Source organism: Salvelinus namaycush, chromosome 30 (assembly GCF_016432855.1).
Source record: "Salvelinus namaycush isolate Seneca chromosome 30, SaNama_1.0, whole genome shotgun sequence".
In the NCBI taxonomy this organism is placed as follows: Eukaryota; Metazoa; Chordata; class Actinopteri; order Salmoniformes; family Salmonidae; genus Salvelinus; species Salvelinus namaycush.
Window position 1 is genome coordinate 2801084 of NC_052336.1, and position 23500 is coordinate 2824583.

Here is a 23500-nt window from a genome sequence, read left to right on the forward strand (position 1 = left end):
ATCGGGCGGTGTTTGTGGGTTTGCAGGGGAAAGAGCCACGAAACACGCTATCCCCCCTTCAAAGACATGAAACGGCTATGCATATGTGAGATCTGCAGCTGTGGGTAAGGAGGATGTATTGATTTAGTCTAGTAAAAAGGTATGATGACATTCATGAGATTACCAGTGTTTCCACAAGTTTGTGTGTGAATAAATTATTTTCGTGCGTTAATTTAGGATTGACTAACCAGTGAATTGACACGCCTATGCCAAGTAGTGCATGGAGTTGACATTAAAAGGGCAAATATTGTATTTATATTATTGACTGACATTCATTATGAATCACTGTTGTAAAAACTCTATCCAATCCATTTGGCATTCCTTTAGCTACAAAACTAGAAATGCTGAAATTCTTAGAACGACCCATATGGCATGGTAAATCGTCAGAAATTGACTGTCACAATAAAATGACTATTCAGTGGCAAAATAGACAATTTTGCCATTTTGCCAAGTTGTCCAATGGCTAGTCATGGGAAAAAAATTATTGCCCAGAAAATATTGTTGCACTAATGACCGACTGAATAAAAAGTATCCTAGATAGGTGCGAACATAGCTACGATTTGCTTTTTTGCATAGTCTAGCTACATTTGTCATTTCACCAATACAAGGAGACTTGTCTGACTTTATTTAGATCTGTAGGCCTATCATAACTCACAATGCTGTGTAGCTAGCTATGTCTCTGTCCTGAGTAATGACAACGCCCCTGGTTACATAGAAACTAGTGCATTTCTTATCGCCCTGAAACGATATCAGCCTATGCAAAATCCACAGTAATCATTGTGAAAATGTAGCCCATGATTTCTGACATTGGTATCCTATTGATTACAGTTGTCAGTTTATTCAAGTTGAGTTTTTTTTCTTCCACTCTTTATTTTACCCCCAACTAAGTATACTATGTTAACACAATACTCCAATGTAGGGTATTATCTTGTTTAGTTTATTATCATGTGGTTGTTGCACAATGTTTTCATAAGCCTTTCAAATAGGTCAGTGAACGCAATAATTTTTTTCTGATTCTGAGTCTGACCATGTGAATTAATTATGCTACTCTGCCTGTTAAGTCACCATAGATGCAATAGAAATGCATGGCTGATACATCATATTGAGTTAAATGTCTGTTAATCTAAGATTAAATACAAGTCTGGCATTCTTTTGAAGAATTCACACCAAGCTCAGTCAGTACACATTCATTGCATTGCATAACCAGGTAGATAATTGCTCACACCCAGCCTGCTGGTTTCCATTCTGCACTTAATTAAAGAAAGAGTTAAGATGACTAGTCTGTTATTTCATTCAGAGGATGCACTTTCTAAGTGTAGGGTGGCATGCCACGTACCTAGCCTAACTCACTGCCAGTCACCATAATTGCATTGTAAATTAATACTACACTCTATTGGTATTGTGTTCATTAGTCCACTGTTAATGCACGTCAGCACAGCTGTCAAGTTTAAGATAGAGCACTTTCAGTAAAATAAAGTTTTGAACTTTGCCCTCTGTCTAGACGCCATCGCTGCCCCCACCGACCCACAGCTCTGTATGGAAAGCCCAATATGACATGTGTCCTGACAGAGTACACAGAGAAGTACCCCGCCTATGGAGGGTACAACCCGCCCCAGAGCCTGAAACCAAAGCCTGTTGACCACGGTGACCGGGGGAGAATGGATGGAACTACTACATTCAAGTAAACGCCTTAGTCATGGATCACACCCTAAAGAAACACCAATCCCTTTCAAGTACACTACTTTTGGCCAAGAATGCCACATAGGGCAGGGGACAAAAGTAGTGTACAACCAAATGTAAGGGAATAGGGTGCTATTTGAGACTGTGTCAATCTTCTGCTATTCAACCACTCTCATTTAACGCAAAGCCCTTTGAGGCACACACACACACACACACACACACACACACACACACACACACACACACACACACACACACACACACACACACACACACACACACACACACACCCCTCATGCAAGCCATGCAGTTTTGAGGAGATTTTGGAAAATGTACCTTTTTAAGTGGTCTCTAAAAGTCAAGCCGATTCCATATTCAACAGTCAACCTCTTATGTAGATATCACCAACTATATTAATTAGGAGTTATCCACAGAGGTCTCAATCCCAAATGAATGAAAAAGACTGGTTACTCTCTCGCTCTCCCTAGGACTGACTTTATTCCCTACGTGGTGACTCGACGACCGGGGAAACAGCAGGCGGAGTACAAACCCAAACCTGGAGACATAGATCTGGGGACCACCTACAAACAGCACTACAGCCTTTATGAGGTCCAACCCTTCGCCCCTTCCAGACCCAGCGAGAGGGTACGCGCAACAGGGCACAAAATGGATACAGTGCCTACATACAAAGGTGAGCTATTCTGCGTTGTTTTATGACATATTACACATTTCTACAAGGGGTACCGCACAGTGATCCTTATTTTAGTATTATATAAGAAATATTGGCATTTAAAGTTAATACGTTGCAATTTCTATGGGATATTTTATACATCAAAATTACATCATAACAATAACAAATGCGCTCTATAAATAAACTATGGTTATTACCAAAACTAACACATACAACTCTTTTAATGTTTCAAGAGGATTTCCGACAGTGGGAGATGTGCAAGCGGGAGCTGAAGAAACCCGATCTGACCTACCACCCGCCAGACGCCAAGTTCGACGGCCACACCACCTTCCAGGACGACTTCCTCCCCCGAGGCCTTGCCCCCAGAGAGAGCTTCAAACCCTCCAGTATCCCCAAAATGTCCGATACCCCCTTCGATGGGGTGACCAGTAACCAGCAGTGCTATGTGTCCCACCCTCTGGAGGCACGCTGGGTGAAGGCTCCAGAGCCCTATAAACCCAGTAGCCAGCCCCTACAAGACCTCACCACCAACCGAAGAGACTACCAGGGCCTGCCAGGACAGCTGCCCCAGAGCTATAAGCCTAACCCTGGAAAGGTAACGCTGTGTTTAATAATGACATCTCACTAGTCACAGACTATGTAATCGAGCATCTGATCAAATTACACATGATTTTAGTTCTGGGTTAACCCAGATTAATATCTCACTAACTCACTCCTCTTCACTTACCTTTTCTGGCCAGTGATAACGTCAACTGGTATTTGATCATTAGTAGACAGTGGCTGATGATCTCTGGGTGGTAGCCTAGCGGTTAAGAGGTTAGGCCAGTAACCGAGCTGACTAGGTGAAATCTGTTGATGTGCCCTTGAGCAAGGCACTTACAAGAGCAATTAGGGTTAAGTTGCTCTGGATAAGAGCGTCTGCTAAATGACTAAAATGTTAAAAAATCTCTGTATTGAAGTGCAGATTCAAGATAGACGTGTAGTTTTGTTTGAATGTCCCATGTGTTTTTATTTTCGATGTGATTATCTGGTGAGTTGATGTATGTTACTGAGGTGAAACCAAAGTCAAATGTCCATCTGAGGGTGAACAATAAACCTCTATTCCACTCTACTCTGTTCTAGGTGACGTCTGACGTTCCCTTTCAGAGCAGCACAGAGTTTAAGGAGCGTTTCCAGCAGTGGCCCGTGTCCCTGCCTCAGCTGCATAAGACCCTGCAGTACGTCAGCCCCACAGAGCACATGGACATGAGCACCACGTCTGGTGCAGACTACGTCCAACACAACATCCAGCCCTTCATCTCTGCCAAGCCCTTCAATCGGCCCACCAAGTCATCAGCTCCCTTCCAGGTGGGGATGAGACGATACAGGCATTCGGAAAGTATTCAGATCTCTTGACTTTTTCCAGTCGTTACAGCCTTATTCTTAAGTGGATTAAATATTTTTTTGCCCTCATTCTCCACACAATACCGCATAACGATGAATCAAAACAGGTTTTTAGAAATTTTGGCAAATGTCAGGTTCGATGGGGAGAGTCGCTGCAAAGCTATTTTCAGGTCTCTCCATAGGTTCGATCAGGTTCAAATCCAGGCTCTGGCTGGGCCACTCAAGGACATTCAGAGACTTGTCCCGAAGCCACTCCTGCGTTGTCTTGGCTATGTTCTTAGGGTCGTTGTCCTGTTGGAAGGTGAACCTTCATCCCAGTCTGAGGTCCTGAGCGCTCTGGAGCAGATTTTCATCAAGGATCTCTCTGTACTTTGCTCTGTTCATCTTGCCCTCGATCCTGACTAGTCTTCCAGGGCCTGCCACTGAAAAACATCCCTACAGCATGATATTGCCACCACCATGCTTCACCATAGGGATGGTGCCAGGTTTCCACCAGATGTGACGCTTGGCATTCAGGCCAAAGCATTCAATCTTGGTTTCATCAGACCAGAGAATCTTGTTTCTCATGGTCAGAGTCCTTTAGGTGCCTTTTGGCAAACTCCAAGTGGGCTGCCTTTTACTGAAGAGTGGCGTCCGTCTGTCAAATCTACCATAAAGGCCTGATTGGTGAAATGTCATTCTGTCAGAGTGATCTGAGGATGCACCTGAGCTCAATTTCAAGTCTCCTAGCAAATGGTCTGAATATTTACAGTGCATTCGGAAAGTATTCAGACCCTTTGACTTTTTCCACATTTTGTTATATTACAGCCTTATTCTATTTAATCCATTTTAAAAAGAAATCCTCATGAATCTACACATGATACCTCATAATGACAAAGTGAAAACAGGTATTTAGACATTTTTGCTAATTTATTTTAAAAAAGTAAAAAAAATCCATAAGTATTCAGACCTTTTGCTATGAGATTCAAAATTGAGCTCAGGTGCATCCTGTTTCCATTGATCATCCTTGAGATGTTCCTACAACTTGATTGGAGTCCACCTGTGGTAAATTCAATTGATTGGACATGACTTGGAAAGGCAGACACCTGTATATATAATTTGACAGTTCATGTCAGAGCAAAAACCAAGCCATGAGGTCGAAGGAATTGTCGGTAGAACTGCAAGACAGGATTGTGTCGAGGCACAGATCTGGGGAAGGGTACCAAAAAATGTCTGCAGCATTGAAGGTCCCCAAGAACACAGTGGTCTCCATCATTCTTAACTTCTTATGGCTGGGGGCAGTATTGAGTAGCTTGGATGAATAAGGTGCCCAGAGTAAACTCCCTGCTACTCAGTCCCAGAAGCTAAGATATGCATGTTATTAATATATTTGGATAGAAAACACTCTGAAGTTTCTAAAACTGTTTGAATGATGTCTGTGAGGATAACATAACTCATATGGCAGGCAAAAACCTGAGAAAAAATCCAACCAGGAAGTGGGAAATCTGAGGTTTGTTGTTTTTCAACTCATTCCCTATTGAAGATACAGTGGGATATTGGTCATGTTGCACTTCCTAAGGCTTCCACTAGATGTCAACAGTCTTTAGAACCTTGTTTGATGCTTCTACTGTGAAGTGGGGGCAAATGAGAGGGGAATGAGTCAGGGCTCTGGCAGAGTGCCATGAGCTCGTGACGCTCGTTCACGTGAGAGCGAGCGCTGTTCCATTGCATTTCTACAGACAAAGGAATTCTCCGGTTGGAACATTATTGAAGATTTATGTTAAAAACATCCTAAAGATTGATTCTATACATCGTTTGACATGTTTCTACGGACTGTAACGGAACTTTTTGACTTTTCGTCTGCTCCTAGTGAACGCGCGTCATGAATGTTGATTTGTTTACCAAACTCGCTAACAAAAGGAGATATTTGGACATAAATGATGGACATTATCGAACAAAACAAACATTTATTGTGGAACTGGGATTCCTGGGAGTGCATTCTGATGAAGATCATCAAAGGTAAGTTAATATTTATAATGCTATTTCTGACTTCTGTTGACGACACAGCATGGCAGATATCTTTATGGTTGTTTTGGGCTCTGAGCGCCGTACTCAGATTATTGCATGGTTTGCTTTTTCGTTTTTTTGAAATCTGACACAGCGGTTGCATTAATGAGAAGTTTATCTAAAGTTCCATGTATAATACTTGTATTTTCATCAACATTTATGATGAGTATTTCTGTAAATTGATGTGGCTCTCTGCAAAATCACCGGATGTTTTTGGAACTACTGAACATAACGCGCCAATGTATACTGAGATGTTTTGATATAAATATGAACTTTATCGAACAAAACATACATGTATTGTGTAACATGAAGTCCTATGAGTAATGATCTTCATCAGATGACAAAGGTTAGTGATTAATTAATCTCTATTTCTGCTTTTTGTGACTCCTCTCTTTGGCTGGAAAAATGGCTGTTTTTCTGTGAATAGGCACTCACCTAACATAATCGTTTGTGGTGCTTTCGCTGTAAAGCCTATTTGAAATCGTACACTGTGGTGGGAATAACAAGAAGTGTATCTTTAAAATGTTGTGAAATACTTGTATGTTTGAGGAATTTTAATTATGAGATTTCTGTTGTTTTGAATTTGGCGCCCTGCACTTTAACTGGCTGTTGTCATATCGATCCAGTTAACAGGATCTCAGCCATGAGAAGTTTTAAATGGAAGAAGTTTGGAACCACTAAGAATCTTCCTAGAGCTGGCCGCCCAGCCAAACTGAGCAATCGGGTCAGAAGGGGCTTTGTCAGGTGGTGTTATGTTTTTGATTTTATTTTGCTACTACCTATATAGATGGTCATTCTGACAGAGCTCCAGAGTTCCTCTGTGGAGATGGGAGAACCTTCCAGAAGGACAACCATCTCTGCAGAACTCTACCAATCAGGCCTTTATGGTAGAGTGGACAGATTCTCTGCTGATGAAACCAAGATTTAACTATTTGGCCTGAATGCCAAGCATCAAGTCTGGAGGAAACCTGGCACCATCCCAAGCATGGTGGTTGCAGCATCATGCTGTGGGGATGTTTTTCAGCGGCAGGGACTGGGAGACTATATAGGATTGAGGGAAAGATGAACGGAGCAAAGTACAGAGATCCTTGATGAAAACCTGTTCCAGAGCACTCAGGACCTCCGACTGGGGCGACGGTTCACCTTCCGACAGGACAATAACCCTAAGCACACAGCCAAGACAATGAAGGAGTGGCTTCGGGACAAGTCTTTGAATGTCTTTGCAGCGACACTCCCCATCCAACCTGACAGAGCTTGAGAGGATCTGCAGAGAATAATGGGAGAAACTCCCCAGTTTATTTTATTCATTTATTTAAACTTTATTTAACTAGGCAAGTCAGTTAAGAACAAATTCTTATTTACAGTGACGGCCTACCGGGGAACAGTGGGTTAACTGCCTTGTTCAGGGGCAGAACGAAAGATTTTTACCTTGTCAGCTCAGGGATTCGATCCAGCAACCTTACTGGCCTAACACTCTAACCACTAGGCTACCTGCCACCCCAAATACACGTGTGCCGAGGTTGTAGCATCATACACAAGAAGACTGTAAATTTAACAAAGTACTGAGTAAAGTGTGTGAATACCTTTTGTAAATGTGATATTTAAGTATTTTTTTAAACTTCTCTTTCCTTTGCCATTATGGGGTATTGTGTGTAGATTGATGAGGAAAAACATGTATTTAATCCATTTTAGAATAAGGCTGTAACGTATATTGTTTTTTTTAAGTGACGGGGTCTGAATACTTTCCGAATGCACTGCACCTGTTAATATTTTGCTGGGCTGATATCGTTTAACGGTTATGTTGTTGTACTTATATGTATTGCCATACTGATATCGTGTCTTACTGATGTCGATGTTCTGATGTAATATTATAGTTATGATGTTCACTAAAGTGTATGCTGTTAAATTCTTGGGAGATTATTTCAACAGCACATGAATATGATTGAATGTTTTATTACGTTCAAAACGGTGCGTTCTCATTTTGTCCTGTAACCGGGTCAGTTGGGATTTTTTGGGGTACGTTTATTGTAGCATCAAAATGAACGTTCCCACCCCACTACCTCCAGGTCTGCACCACCATGAGGGATGACTACCAGCCTTGGGTGGTCAAGAGACAAGCCATGATCAAGAAGCCTGAGGAGATGCAGAGAGCCACCGGACGGATGGACCACCTCACCACTTTCAAGGCAATTCAAGACTCTTCTGTTTCCATTGGCATGCCAGGGCAATTCTCAAATGACACCCTGCCTATAGAAAAATAATTTTGGTAGGAGCACAGGATCAGTTACATTGTGGCACCTATGGAGCTGTTTTAGGGGCTAAGTGCCCTGCGGAAGGACACAACAATAAGAGATACTATAGTACCTACCATCTGAAATCACCGGCCAGTTCTCAGTACCGCCTCCATGGAGTGCACTAGTTTTGGCCAGATATGGGTGGGTGGGTTTAGGGTGTTCTTTGAGACACTACTCAATTATCTACACATATACACTGTTAGAAAAAAGTGTTTCAAGAGGGTTCTTCAGCAGTCCCCGTAGGAGTACCCTTTTTTTGATTCCCGGTAGAACCCTTTTGGGGTTATCCTATGGGCGTAGCCGAATAACCCTTTTAGGTTCTAAATAGCACCGTTTTTTCTAAGAGTGTAGCAGAGCCCCTGTCTCTCTGGCTCTAGGCCACATTCTTATAAGCCATTATTTGAAATTCTATTCTATTTGATTGTATTCTATTATCCAGGCCCATTTTACACCCCACGAACTGCAGCCCAATGTGAGCTTCAAGCCAGCTCACGCCCCCATGAGGGCTGATGCCCCATTGGAGGGCGGCACCATGTACAGCACAGAGTTCACCCCCAAGAGGTAACACACACACACACACACACAGTTACCCAGCAGAGATGCACACACACGCTGAGCATTTCGCTGCACTGTTTATACCTGCTGTAAACTGTGTACGTGATGAATAACATTTGATTTTGATTTGACACACACACAAAGTTAACCCACGAGCATTTAGTCTGGAGTCCCCTGGAATCAGCCGTTCCATCCCAGGAGGGACATCAAACAAAAGTGAAGCTGTTTTACTACCTGAATGAAATGAATGACTGATGTAAAACTGAATCACTTTTAGAACCTCAAGCTTAATAAGTGCTAGTGTTGTGATTTGTGGATGATTATGATGTGCTGAACTTGCAGCAAGATTATTTTCCACGAGCAAACAATAAAGGTATTGTATAGATTATTTTCTGGTATTTTATCGTATATCATTCAGGTCATGGTATGATTTTGTGTTGTAGGATCAGCGTTTGTCCAGCTAGCTACGACTCCCTGCCGGGCTTCGTGTTTGAGGACAGCGACGACAGGGGACACAGGTTCTACAGGAAGTTGCCATCTAAGGACATGAACAAGATGGCCGCCGGCATGGCGGTGGCTGTGGTGTCATAACGTATGACCATGATATTTGGTGACCAATGCTTTTAATCTTAAAAAGAGCGTGTGAAGGCAAAACTACTTTTGTTTGGTCTGTTCTGTTTTTCATTTTATTTTCCTACTACCTGTATAGTAATTGATAGTAAGTATCAATGATGTGATAATCAAATGGAAGCAACAATTATGAACAAGTCACAAACAGGCCATTATAAAATCAACTTCCTGTATTCTGGTTGATGGTTTCCATTGAATAGTTGGCTAATCTTTGTTTTACAAATATGCGAATCATTAGTAATTTAAACAAGCACTTCATTTCTTAATCAATTACTTATCCTTGTGTATCCATGTGCCAAATTATGCATAAATTTACCAGTCATACATTTATTGAAATTCACAAACATAATGCAGAACTTTCAGGGGAAATTTTCATAGTCCAAAATAATTGTTCAAAGTGCAAAAGACATACCGAAAACTTCATTATAATCTTCCAGTGTAATTTAATTTGAAGGGGGCCATTTTTTTTTTTTCAACTAGAGTTTAGAAAAAAGCTATAGAAAAATAGTGGCCTCTTTATAATAAACATTGTTGGAAAAAAGTTTCATATAAAATCACACTGACAGATTGAGTCTTATGGTCATTTTTGCTCAATGCTTTTAAACTAGGAACATGTCTCCCTCTGTGTGTTTATAATGAGTATTACCAAACAAAATATCAGGTGATCAAACTGTCTTTATTATCTTAGTATGTTGTCTTTCTAGAGCACTTAAAAGTTTTGTTCCAAAAACATCTTCATGATGTTCCTTCAATCCAGTTAGGATTCTACAAACAGTATCCATGTCAACACCCAATGTTATGGTAACGTTATCGATATGTTGTTGTAAATATCAGTAGCATTGATTATTGTCAGTATGCGTTTGAGTGAGTGGCACTTGATAATGTATCTGCAAAACACATGACATGTCTCTACAAATCATTGGTGATTGCACGTAAATGCATGAGAATAAAACCAGAAGGGAAAGGTATTAAACATACCTGTGATCCAACAACAGCAAGTGCTTATTAATATACTGTACGGTTTATATCCAGTCTTTTTAAACAGGCGTTAAGACAACTAAATAAGGTAAGAAAATAAAGTCCCACAAAAAATCTACATACTCTCAATATTGCACTTAAAAACACAGTATTTACAAGACATTTTACAAAAGGAACAGATCCCATTATTCAAACAGAGAAATATGACAGTCATGTTTTCTCTCGGGGCCCATCCTAAATGGCACCGTATTCCCTACATAGTGCACTACTTTTGACCAGTACTGCAGTATGTAGGGCAGTGGTGGTGGGCGGGGCCCGGATCATCATTATAGAAATTTGTACAATGCAAATGGACCACAAGCAAACAGAAAAATAGATTGAATTGGAAAATAACAATAAGTTCATACCTTGATTACATTGAGACACAATCACATATGTCTCTCTTGTTATTAGTGGGAATAGATTTTGGCTCGCCGTCCACCTGTTTCCGACCCCTGATGTAGGGAATATGATTGGGTGCCATTGGGAACACAACCCATACCTCTCTCGGTCACTGCAGGGCCTATTTATTCCAAACAGTGATAATTTCTGTGGACAATTATTATCTCACATAATACATACTACTGTATGCACTGTACTCTGATCAATATGTTTAAAATGTATGTACACATTGAATGTTAACTGTTATGGCAAATATGCAATATCCAATAAATAATTTTGAAACCGCTTTTCCTCCTCCTGTCTGACTAGTAGGTTCTAATGCAAATGATTTGGTTCAGATTGTTGTTTTCTTATGTCAATGACGTTCCACTACAATCTGACATCCCTTTGCCTTCACACATGTGAATGGTCTTATAGGATTCTGCTTCACACATCCAGACCAGTTCCTACTGTATACTGTATGTACATGTACAGTCAGTGGTGTAAAGTACTTAAGTAAAAATACTTTGAAGTACTACTTAAGTAGTTTTTTTCTGTGTATCTGTACTTTACATGTACTTCACAACATTCCTAAAGAAAATAATGTACGTTTTACTCCATACCATTTCCTTGACACCTAAAAGTACTTAAAAGTTACAATTTGAATGCTTAGCGGGACAGGAAAATGTTACAATACACGCACTTATCAAGAGAACCTCCCTGGTCATCCCTACTATCTCTGATTTGGCAGACTCATTAAACACAAATGCTTAGTTTGTAAATTATGTCTGAGTGTGTTTTTAAATTTAAAAAATAAGAAAATGGTGTCATCTGGTTTGCTTAATATAAGGAACTTGAAATGATTTATACTTTTACTTTTGATACCTAAGTATATTTAAAACCAAATACTTTTATACTTTTACTCAAGTAGTATTTTACTGGATGACTTTCCCTTTTACTTGAGTCATTTTCTATTAAGGTATCTTTACTTTTACTCAAGTATGACATTTCGGTACTTTTCCCACCACTGTGTACAGTACATTCATACATGCACTTGTTATAAATTAAAAACAATAAACACAGGATACCCATAAACCACTGCTTCTATTGGTGTTTTGTTGCTAGAGCATTCTTTCTTTCTGTTCGTCCATTCAGTGCACATTACTGTGGAAAACAATGACAAGGCCATTTAAAGACTGCTCTCTCCTTTAGGAATGGGTTAACAGCACACACTTTACACACACCTTTGCACTCACTTGTTACATGTGTCATTGGGAAAATAGCTAGTATTGGTAAAGTGTTACATTTCTAAGGCCATAAGTCCAGATTTGAAGCTTGCATCAAATTATATTGGTTGGGCCACCTGAAGAATTCCTTCACTCCATATCTGTGCACGCTTGTCTTCACCAAAGGGTCTCCGGCATACTCCCCTGTGTATCTTTCTCAGTCTAATCAAGTCATTGGGGCATCATTATTGGGAGGAATATCCATTTAGGTTGTGACGAAAAAGTGAGAAAGATTTCCTCAATGTTGTGGTGGTAGTGTCTTTAAAGCAGACTCCAAACAGTCTCAGGCTATGACCAGTCTACCATGTAACATGGTCCCTCCCTCCCTCAATCCAAGCCTCCATCCATCCCTCAATCTATCCCTCCATCCATCCCTCCCTCCCTCAATCCAAGCCTCCATCCATCCCTCCCTCAATCTATCCCTCCATCCATCCATCCATCCCTCCCTCAATCTATCCCTCCATCCATCCATCCCTGTCTCAATCTATCCCTCCATACATCCATCCCTTCCTCAATCTATCCCTCCATCCATCCCTCCCTTCATCTATCCCTCCATCCATCCATCCCTCCCTCAATCTATGCCTCTATCCATCCATCCATCCCTCCCTCAATCCATCCATCCCTCCTTCCGTCCATCCCTCCCTCCCTCCCTCAATCCATCCCTCCTTCGTCCATCCCTCCTTCAATCTATCCCTCCATCCATCCATCCATCCATCTATCCCTCCATCCATGATTCCAAGAGTTATGTTGTCCACACTGTGTCTCAACGCTCAGGGGTGACGTTTCCTCTAGGTACAGATCTAGGATCAGCTTTCCCTCCCCATTCCAAGCCTTAACCACTAGTGGAGGAAATGCAAAACTAACCCAAGACCAGCATCTAGGGGCAACTTCCTCCTAGAACACTAGGCGGAGCCATCCTCCTGTAAACAGGACTCACAACACCTCTGCTTGTACATGTCGATGGGGCAAAGCTTTAACCTCTTCACCACGGCACAGTAGTGGGTGGTGTCTTTACATTCACCTACACAGAGACACAGAGACACAGAGACACAGAGACACAGAGACAACATAGAAAGTGTTAAATGCTGAAACTCGACATTTTAGCATAAAATAACATCCATTCTCCCCACAGAAGAACATGGTTATGTCCCAAATGGCACCCTATTTCCTTTATAGTGCACTACTTTGACCAGGGCTCTTATAGGACTATGGTAAAAAAAAAGTAGTGCACTATATAGGGAATAGAATGCCACTTGGAACGCGTGCCACATTTCCATTAAAAAGTAGCAGAAAGCAAAGGAGTATGGCTTTACGTCAAATTCGGGCTAAAATTCAACATCAGTGTAAATGTCCATATAGATTTGGGTCTGGACTGTTAAAAAGCAGTTTAACAGTTTAAGAAGAGGGTTTGTGCGATTTTACTTGTGCGAAGTCACCATTTTTGTAATAGGTGTTTTTTTAGTCAAACATATGCCAAGCCACTCCAATGACATATTCCACAGCTTCAGAAGTCAGAGGAAAGGCAGTGAGGGTAATATGGTGTCATGGTAAAAACACTACACACTCACTTCCACAGGTGGTGGCGTTGCAGTGCTGCCAGGTGGCTGGGCGTCTGTGCCAGGTGCAGTGCTGGTCTGCCAGGGTTCTGCCACTCCTGCGGTGGGCACAGTCCACCCTGCGAGACTGAAACCCGCTGCCACAGGCTGCCGTGCACGCTCGCCACGGCCCCACGCGCCAGTGCACGTCACACAGTTCCGACGAACAGTTACGCACTGAGACGGGCCTGAGGGAGACAAAGAGAGATAGAGGGAAGGATTTGATTTTATTAGGATCTCCTTTAGTCGGAACCAATGGAGACAGCGAGTCTTACTGGAATCTGACACATAACAAAAAATACATTACAGACAAAAGACTTTACAATTTATATACATACGTGTGTGTGTGTTTTTGTTCAGTTCCACATACATGTCAGTACATACACACAACCAGTAGGTCACATGTCAGTACATACACACAACCAGTAGGTCACATGTCAGTACATACAAATAACCAGTAGGTCACATGTCAGTACATACACACAACCAGTAGGTCACATGTCAGTACATACAAATAACCAGTAACATGTCAGTACATACACACAACAAGTAGGTCACATGTCAGTACATACACACAACAAGTAGGTCACATGTCAGTACATACACACAACAAGTAGGTCACATGTCAGTACATACACACAACCAGTAGGTCACATGTCAGTACATACACACAACCAGTAGGTCACATGTCAGTACATACACACAACAAGTAGGTCACATGTCAGTACATACACACAACCAATAGGTCACATGTCAGTACATACACACAAATAACCAGTAACATGTCAGTACATACAAATAACCAGTAGGTCACATGTCAGTACATACACACAACAAGTAGGTCACATGTCAGTACATACACACAAATAACCAGTAACATGTCAGTACATACACACAACCAGTAGGTCACATGTCAGTACATACACACAACCAGTAGGTCACATGTCAGTACATACACACAACCAGTAGGTCACATGTCAGTACATACACACAACCAGTAGGTCACATGTCAGTACATACACAACCAGTAGGTCACATGTCAGTACATACACACAACCAGTAGGTCACATGTCAGTACATACACAACCAGTAGGTCACATGTCAGTACATACACACAACCAGTAGATCACATGTCAGTACATACACACAACCAGTAGGTCACATGTCAGTACATACACACAACCAGTAGGTTACATGTCAGTACATACACACAACCAGTAGGTCACATGTCAGTACATACACACAACCAGTAGGTTACATGTCAGTACATACACACAACCAGTAGGTCACATGTCAGTACATACACAACCAGTAGGACACATGTCAGTACATACACACAACCAGTAGGTCACATGTCAGTACATACACACAACCAGTAGGTCACATGTCAGTACATACAAATAACCAGTAGGTCACATGTCAGTACATACACACAACCAGTAGGTCACATGTCAGTACATACAAATAACCAGTAGGTCACATGTCAGTACATACACACAACCAGTAGGTCACATGTCAGTACATACACACAACCAGTAGGTCACATGTCAGTACATACACACAACCAGTAGGTCACATGTCAGTACATACAAATAACCAGTAACATGTCAGTACATACACACAACCAGTAGGTAACATGTCAGTACATACACACAACCAGTAGGTCACATGTCAGTACATACACACAACCAGTAGGTCACATGTCAGTACATACACACAACCAGTAGGTCACATGTCAGTACATACAAATAACCAGTAGGTCACATGTCAGTACATACACACAACCAGTAGGTCACATGTCAGTACATACAAATAACCAGTAGGTCACATGTCAGTACATACACACAACCAGTAGGTCACATGTCAGTACATACAAATAACCAGTAGGTCACATGTCAGTACATACACACAACCAGTAGGTCACATGTCAGTACATACACACAACCAGTAGGTCACATGTCAGTACATACACACAACCAGTAGGTCACATGTCAGTACATACACACAACCAGTAGGTCACATGTCAGTACATACACACAACCAGTAACATGTCAGTACATACACACAACCAGTAGGTCACATGTCAGTACATACACACAACCAGTAACATGTCAGTACATACACACAACAAGTAGGTCACATGTCAGTACATACACACAACAAGTAGGTCACATGTCAGTACATACACACAACAAGTAGGTCACATGTCAGTACATACACACAACAAGTAGGTCACATGTCAGTACATACACACAACCAGTAGGTCACATGTCAGTACATACACACAACCAGTAGGTCACATGTCAGTACATACACACAACCAGTAGGTTACATGTCAGTACATACACACAACCAGTAGGTCACATGTCAGTACATACACACAACCAGTAGGTCACATGTCAGTACATACACACAAATAACCAGTAACATGTCAGTACATACACACAACCAGTAGGTCACATGTCAGTACATACACACAAACAGTAGGTCACATGTCAGTACATACACACAACCAGTAGGTCACATGTCAGTACATACACACAACCAGTAGGTTACATGTCAGTACATACACACAACCAGTAGGTCACATGTCAGTACATACACACAAACAGTAGGTCACATGTCAGTACATACACACAACCAGTAGGTCACATGTCAGTACATACACACAACCAGTAGGTCACATGTCAGTACATACACACAACCAGTAGGTCACATGTCAGTACATACACACAAACAGTAGGTCACATGTCAGTACATACACACAACCAGTAGGTCACATGTCAGTACATACACACAACCAGTAGGTCACATGTCAGTACATACACACAACCAGTAGGTCACATGTCAGTACGTACACACAACCAGTAGGTCACATGTCAGTACGTACACACAACCAGTAGGTCACATGTCAGTACATACACACAACCAGTAGGTCACATGTCAGTACATACACACAACCAGTTGGGCAAATGTCAGTACATACACACAACCAGTAGGTCCCATGTCAGTACATACACACAACTAGGTCACATGTCAGTACATACACACAACCAGTAGGTCACATGTCAGTACGTACACACAACCAGTAGGTCACATGTCAGTACGTACACACAACCAGTAGGTCACATGTCAGTACATACAAATAACCAGTAGGTCACATGTCAGTACATACATACAACAAGTAGGTCACATGTCAGTATATACACACAACCAGTAGGTCACATGTCAGTACATACACACAACCAGTAGGTCACATGTCAGTACATACACACAACCAGTAGGTCACATGTCAGTACATACACACAACCAGTAGGTCACATGTCAGTACATACACACAACAAGTAGGTCACATGTCAGTATATACACACAACCAGTAGGTCACATGTCAGTACATACACACAACCAGTAGGTCACATGTCAGTACATACACACAACCAGTAGGTCACATGTCAGTACATACACACAACCAGTAGGTCACATGTCAGTACATACACACAACCAGTAGGTCACATGTCAGTACATACACACAACCAGTTGGACACATGTCAGTACATACACACAACCAGTAGGTCACATGTCAGTATATACACACAACCAGTAGGTCACATGTCAGTACATACACACAACCAGTAGGTCACATGTCAGTACATACACACAACCAGTAGGTTACATGTCAGTACATACACACAACCAGTAGGTCACATGTCAGTATATACACACAACCAGTAGGTCACATGTCAGTACATACACACAACCAGTAGGTCACATGTCAGTATATACACACAACCAGTAGGTCACATGTCAGTACATACACACAACCAGTAGGTCACATGTCAGTACATACACACAACCAGTAGGTCACATGTCAGTACATACACACAACCAGTAGGTTACATGTCAGTACATACACACAACAAGTAGGTCACATGTCAGTACATACACACAACCAGTAGGTCACATGTCAGTACATACACACAACCAGTAGGTCACATGTCAGTATATACACACAACCAGTAGGTCACATGTCAGTACATACACACAACCAGTAGGTCACATGTCAGTACATACACACAACCAGTAGGTCACATGTCAGTACATACACACAAACAGTAGGTCACATGTCAGTACATACACACAACCAGTAGGTCACATGTCAGTACATACACACAACCAGTAGGTCACATGTCAGTACATACACACAACCAGTAGGTCACATGTCAGTACATACACACAACCAGTAGGTCACATGTCAGTACATACACACAACCAGTAGGTCACATGTCAGTACATACACACAACCAGTAGGTCACATGTCAGTACATACACACAACCAGTAGGTCACATGTCAGTACATACACACAACCAGTAGGTCACATGTCAGTACATACACACAACCAGTAGGTCACATGTCAGTACATACACACAACCAGTAGGTCACATGTCAGTACATACACACAACCAGTAGGTCACATGTCAGTACATACACACAACAAGTAGGTCACATGTCAGTACATACACACAACCAGTAGGTCACATGTCAGTACATACACACAACCAGTAGGTCACATGTCAGTACATACACACAACCAGTAGGTCACATGTCAGTACATACACACAACCAGTAGGTCACATGTCAGTACATACACACAACCAGTAGGTCACATGTCAGTACATACATACAACCAGTAGGTCAGATGTCAGTACATACACACAACCAGTAGGTCACATGTCAGTACATACACACAACCAGTAGGTCACATGTCAGTACATACACACAACCAGTAGGTCACATGTCAGTACATACACACAACCAGTAGGTCACATGTCAGTACATACACACAACCAGTAGGTCACATGGGGGAGAGGCGTTGTGCCGTGAGGTGTTGCTTTATTAGTTTCTTTAAACCAGGTTTGCTGTTCACTTGTACTATATAAGATGGAAGGGAGTTCCATGCAATCATGGCTCTGTATAATACTGTATGTTTCCTTGAATTCATTCTGGATTTGGGGACTGTGAAAAGATCTCTGGTGACATGTCTGGTGGGGTAAGTGTGTGTGTCAGTGCTGTGTGTGAGTTGACTATCCAAACAATTAGGAATGTCCAACAAATTCCTGTTTCTAATAAAAACAAGAAGCAATGCAGTCAGTTATTCCTCACCTCTTAGCTAAGAGAGACTGTCATGCATATTATTGAAGAGCAAAAAATGACGCTCTGTTCTGGGCCAGCTGCAGCTTAACTAGGTCCTTCTTTGCAGCACTTGACCACATGACTGGACAATAATCAAGATAAGACAAAACTAGAGCCTGCAGGACTTGCTTTGTGGAGTGTGGTGTCAAAAAATCTCTTTATCACAGACAAACCTCTCCCCATCTTTACAACCATTAAATCAATATGTTTTGACCATGACAGTTTACAACCTAAGGTAACACCAAGTATTTTAGTCCCCTCAACTTGTTCAACAACCACGCTATTCATGACCAGATTCAGCTAAACAAGACAGGAGGAAATTAGAATGTGTGTATGTGTGTTTGTTTGTGTGTGTGTGTGCATGTGTTTGTGTGTACGTGTGTGTGTGTGTCACAGGAGGCTGCTGAGGGGAGAACGGCTCATAATAATGGCCGGAACGGCACAAATGGAATGGAAACCACGTGTTTGACGTATTTGATTCCATTCCACTGATTCCGCTCCATACATTACCACGAGCCCGTCCTCCCCAATTAAGGTGCCACCAACCTCCTGTGGTTGTCCGTTTACCTTTCTCTGGGGTCACAGTCAGGGTGTGTGGTGCCGTTGACATGTCTACATATCACCGACCTCTTCTGGACTGTGAGGGTGGGACCCAAACATTTCCCAGAGCACTGTGGGCAATGAACATGTTTTCACAATACTAAACAAGGAACGTTTCACAGCCTGACAACTTTATTCAGGACTTCTTTGTAGTAATGTGTTGGTTGGAGTAGATGGAAATTGGCCCTAGACAGTGATCTTGGGTCAGTTTAGCATATCCCCCCACTAAAGGTTAAAGTTGGGGAAGGAGAAGCTGATCCTAGGTCTGCATCTAGAGGAAACTTCATCCCAGAACATCAAGTACACAGTATTCAAACATCAGGCATGTATGTCAATGATAACAAAGGTAATGTTGTGGCAAATAGTTGTGTGTGTGTGTCTGTGTGTGTGTGTCTGTGTTTGGTGTGTGTGTGTCTGTGTGTCTGTGTTTGGTGTGTGTCTGTCTGTGTGTGTGTATCATCTGTGTGTGTGTGTGTGTGGTGTCTGTGTTGTGTCTGTGTGTGCATGGTGTCTGTATGTGTCTGTGTGTGTCTGTGTGGTCTGTGTGTGCAGGTGTGGGTGCGTCTGTTCGTGTGCATCTGTCCACGAGTGTCTGTTGAGGTGTGTGTCTGTGTGTGTTTGTGCGGATGTGTGTGCGAGTGTGGGGGCAGGTGTGGATGTCTCTGTGTGTGTGTTTGTGCCTGCATCTCTACCTTTCCCCAGGGGCTGGTAACCCAAGCTGGACAGTTGTCGCAGGTACACTCCTGTCTGTCTGCAGGCCGCGTGTTCCCCCCACAGACAGATGAAGCTAGCGTCCTCACCGCTCCCCCCGACTCCACCTGCCCACAGGACACCTGCCGCTGTCTCCAGCCCCGCCCACAGGAAGTGGAACACTTAGACCACACGGATGCTACCCAGCTGGGAGAGAACAATCAATCAATCAAATAACATTGATTATATGAATCCCTTTTTACATCAGTACTTGTCACAACGTGCTTTACAGTTACCTGACCTAAACCTCTACAGAGCAAGCAAAGCAGAAGGAAAAGTCAAAACATATTGGCTGGGTAAAACTCCCTAGAAGGAAGAAACCTAGAGAGGAACCAGGTTCAGTGGGAAGGAAGGAATAAAACTACCCATGTAGTGTTAGATCCTGGCTAGCCTCTTTAATGCATAGGGCCATATATCTCAATGATCAGGACTCAATGTTCTGCCCGGGGATTTCAGTGGGTAGGGCAGGCTGGGGTATGTTGAGCCAAAGGGGTAAGTTGAGCTACTCTTGTTTCTAGGAAACTATACACAAAATATATAATTTAACCGAACATTTAGGAAGAGGTCATCATTTCATGGAGTCTATGAAGGAAGAAACCACATGGAAAAAGTGGTAAACAAGTTAGGTCCAAAAAATAATTTTTATGATGCTTGTATCTAAACTAAAGTAGATAATTGTAAGATTGTTCTATACATCAGTTGGGCTCTGTATAAGCTTCAGTATGAGGACCTAAACCCAGCATGAAAGTGCATCCTTGGATCTGTGTGGGCTAATATAGTAAAAATGTTTGCCTTGGGGTAAGTTGAGCCAATGGCAAGTTAAGCAAATGTACGTGTTTTCTTCCTAGGTGTAATGCAAAGCATTATCGCTGGGATATGAGGTAACAACAGGGCCTGGCCTGTGTTAAAAGGGTACAGTGTTTGTTAGGTGTTAAGCCTGTGTTAAAAGGGTACAGTGTTTGTTAGGTGTTAAGCCTGTGTTAAAAGGGTACAGTGTTTGTTAGGTTTTAAGCCTGTGTTAAAAGATGCTTAAAATGATTAAAAGACAAAAAGCGATTGTGCCTGTGTTGAATTGTATTTGGGAAATAAAGATCAACATGGTTTTAAAATAGGTAGTAGTGATATTTCATTCAGTACAGAAATATGTAGGTGGCTTAACTTAGTTTTTTTCAATTGCTAAGATGCATTGGTCAACTGAAGTCACATTGTCAAAACTCTTCACACAGTCAGTGAAACAGAAGTGTTGGTGGACCAAACTGTGAATCCTTTTTCATTGCTTTCACACAAAATGCATTCAATGACCACATTCTCCGAAATCCATGAACTATTTTCTCATTCATACTCCACCACCTGCAAAACTCTATATTTGCAGCACTTGTTTTTCAAATCCTAACACACTGTTTCCAAAACTGTTAAAAACACATTCAAAACAGAATGATGGCAAATTGTCTGCAGTAACCAGATTGAAACACAGAAAATCTCATCAGAATATTTAATCATTCCAAACACAGCTGATTGCAATTTAATCTGAAAGCCTACTCAGGTGTGTTGTTTTGAGTCTCGTGACCAAACAGGGTACAGACACAGCTATGCATAATGTAAAGTACTGTACAACTGTGGATTTATTGTATTTCAGAGAGTAATGGAGATGGAAGTCAGGCAAACTGCACATACATTCATCTTTGTGGATGAAGCTGGATTCAACCTGTCAAAAACACACCGCAGGGGAAGAAATGTGATTGGACAGAGAGCAACCGTGGATGTCCCAGGCCAGAGAGGAGCTAACGTCACAATGTGTGCAGCACTGTCCAATGATGGTTTGCTGTTACACAAACCACTCACTGCCCCCTACAATACAGAGAGGCTCATTTATTTTCTGGATGACCTGCATAATCGACTCGTGCCAGCGGAGGAGAGAGGGGCAAGAAACTCCCCTACCTTCGTTGCTGTGTGGGATAATGTGGCATTGCACCACTCTGCTGCAGTCACAGACTGGTTTGCTGCACATCCCAGGATGTCAGTACTATTCCTGCCTCCATACTCCCCCTTCCTAAACCCCATAGAGGAGTTTTTCTCTGTGTAGAGGTGGAAGGTTTATGACCACCATCCACATGACCAGATGTCCTTACTGGATACCATGAATGCGGGGTGTGGAGACACTTCTCCTGAAGACTGCCAGGGTTGGATTAGACATTCCAGAAGATACTTTCCAAGATGCATCGCCAGAGAAGACATAAGATGTGATGTTGATGAGAACTTGTGGCCAAATGCAGGAGAGAGGTAGAACTAGAACCCTCACAGTACTGTACAGTATGAGTGATTATACTACATGTTGATGAGAACTAGAACCCTCACAGTACTGTACAGTATGAGTGATTATACTATACATGTTGATGAGAACTAGAACCCTCACAGTACGAGTGATTATACTATACATGTTGATGAGAACTAGAACCCTCACAGTACTGTACAGTATGAGTGATTATACTACATGTTGATGAGAACTAGAACCCTCACAGTACTGTACAGTATGAGTGATTATACTACATGTTGATGAGAACTAGAACCCTCACAGTACTGTACAGTATGAGTGATTATACTACATGTTGATGACAACTAGAACCATCACAGTACTGCACAGTATGAGTGATTATACTATACATGTTGATGAGACCTAGAACCCTCACAGTACTGTACAGTATGAGTGATTATACTACATGTTGATGAGAACTAGAACCCTCACAGTACTGTACAGTATGAGTGATTATACTACATGTTGATGACAACTAGAACCATCACAGTACTGTACAGTATGAGTGATTATACTACATGTTGATGAGAACTAGAACCCTCACAGTACTGTACAGTATGAGTGATTATACTACATGTTGATGAGAACTAGAACCCTCACAGTACTGTACAGTATGAGTGATTATACTACATGTTGATGACAACTAGAACCATCACAGTACTGCACAGTATGAGTGATTATACTATACATGTTGATGAGACCTAGAACCCTCACAGTACTGTACAGTATGAGTGATTATACTACATGTTGATGAGAACTAGAACCCTCACAGTACTGTACAGTATGAGTGATTATACTACATGTTGATGACAACTAGAACCATCACAGTACTGCACAGTATGAGTGATTATACTATACATGTTGATGAGACCTAGAACCCTCACAGTACTGTACAGTATGAGTGATTATACTATACATGTTGATGAGAACTAGAACCCTCACAGTACTGTACAGTATGAGTGATTATACTACATGTTGATGACAACTAGAACCATCACAGTACTGCACAGTATGAGTGATTATACTATACATGTTGATGAGACCTAGAACC

The 23500-nt window shown here is 41.8% G+C and overlaps 2 protein-coding genes across 2 annotated transcripts in view; one reads left to right on the plus strand and one right to left on the minus strand.

The window, feature by feature from the left end:
* Nucleotides 1–66: 66 nt before the first annotated feature.
* LOC120024766 (stabilizer of axonemal microtubules 2-like) lies at nucleotides 67–9279 on the plus strand. The gene is made up of 8 exons (XM_038969051.1): nucleotides 67–104; nucleotides 1541–1720; nucleotides 2208–2410; nucleotides 2644–3005; nucleotides 3533–3757; nucleotides 7906–8025; nucleotides 8573–8694; nucleotides 9132–9279. The coding sequence occupies exons 1-8, from the start codon at nucleotides 67–69 to the stop codon at nucleotides 9277–9279; spliced, it is 1398 nt and encodes a 465-aa protein (XP_038824979.1).
* Nucleotides 9280–12668: 3389 nt separating this feature from the next.
* Nucleotides 12669–23500, minus strand: part of LOC120024767 (ADAMTS-like protein 3) — a 105267-nt gene continuing 94435 nt past the window's right edge. The window contains exons 25-28 of the mRNA XM_038969052.1: nucleotides 20081–20285; nucleotides 19356–19459; nucleotides 13571–13785; nucleotides 12669–13023 (exon numbers count right to left, since the gene is read on the minus strand). Of these exons, the coding sequence (XP_038824980.1) occupies nucleotides 12905–13023; nucleotides 13571–13785; nucleotides 19356–19459; nucleotides 20081–20285 (643 nt within the window). The 3' untranslated portion in view covers nucleotides 12669–12904. The remainder of the gene's footprint in view (nucleotides 13024–13570; nucleotides 13786–19355; nucleotides 19460–20080; nucleotides 20286–23500) is intronic.

Bases quoted from the DNA above. Each gene is read 5' to 3' on its own strand.
- LOC120024766 (XM_038969051.1), top strand. From the start codon at position 67: ATGAAACGGCTATGCATATGTGAGATCTGCAGCTGTGG. The intron at 2,411-2,643 runs GTGAGCTATTCT...TAATGTTTCAAG, and splicing joins TACAGTGCCTACATACAAAG to AGGATTTCCGACAGTGGGAG. The intron at 8,695-9,131 runs GTAACACACACA...TTTGTGTTGTAG, and splicing joins ACAGAGTTCACCCCCAAGAG to GATCAGCGTTTGTCCAGCTA.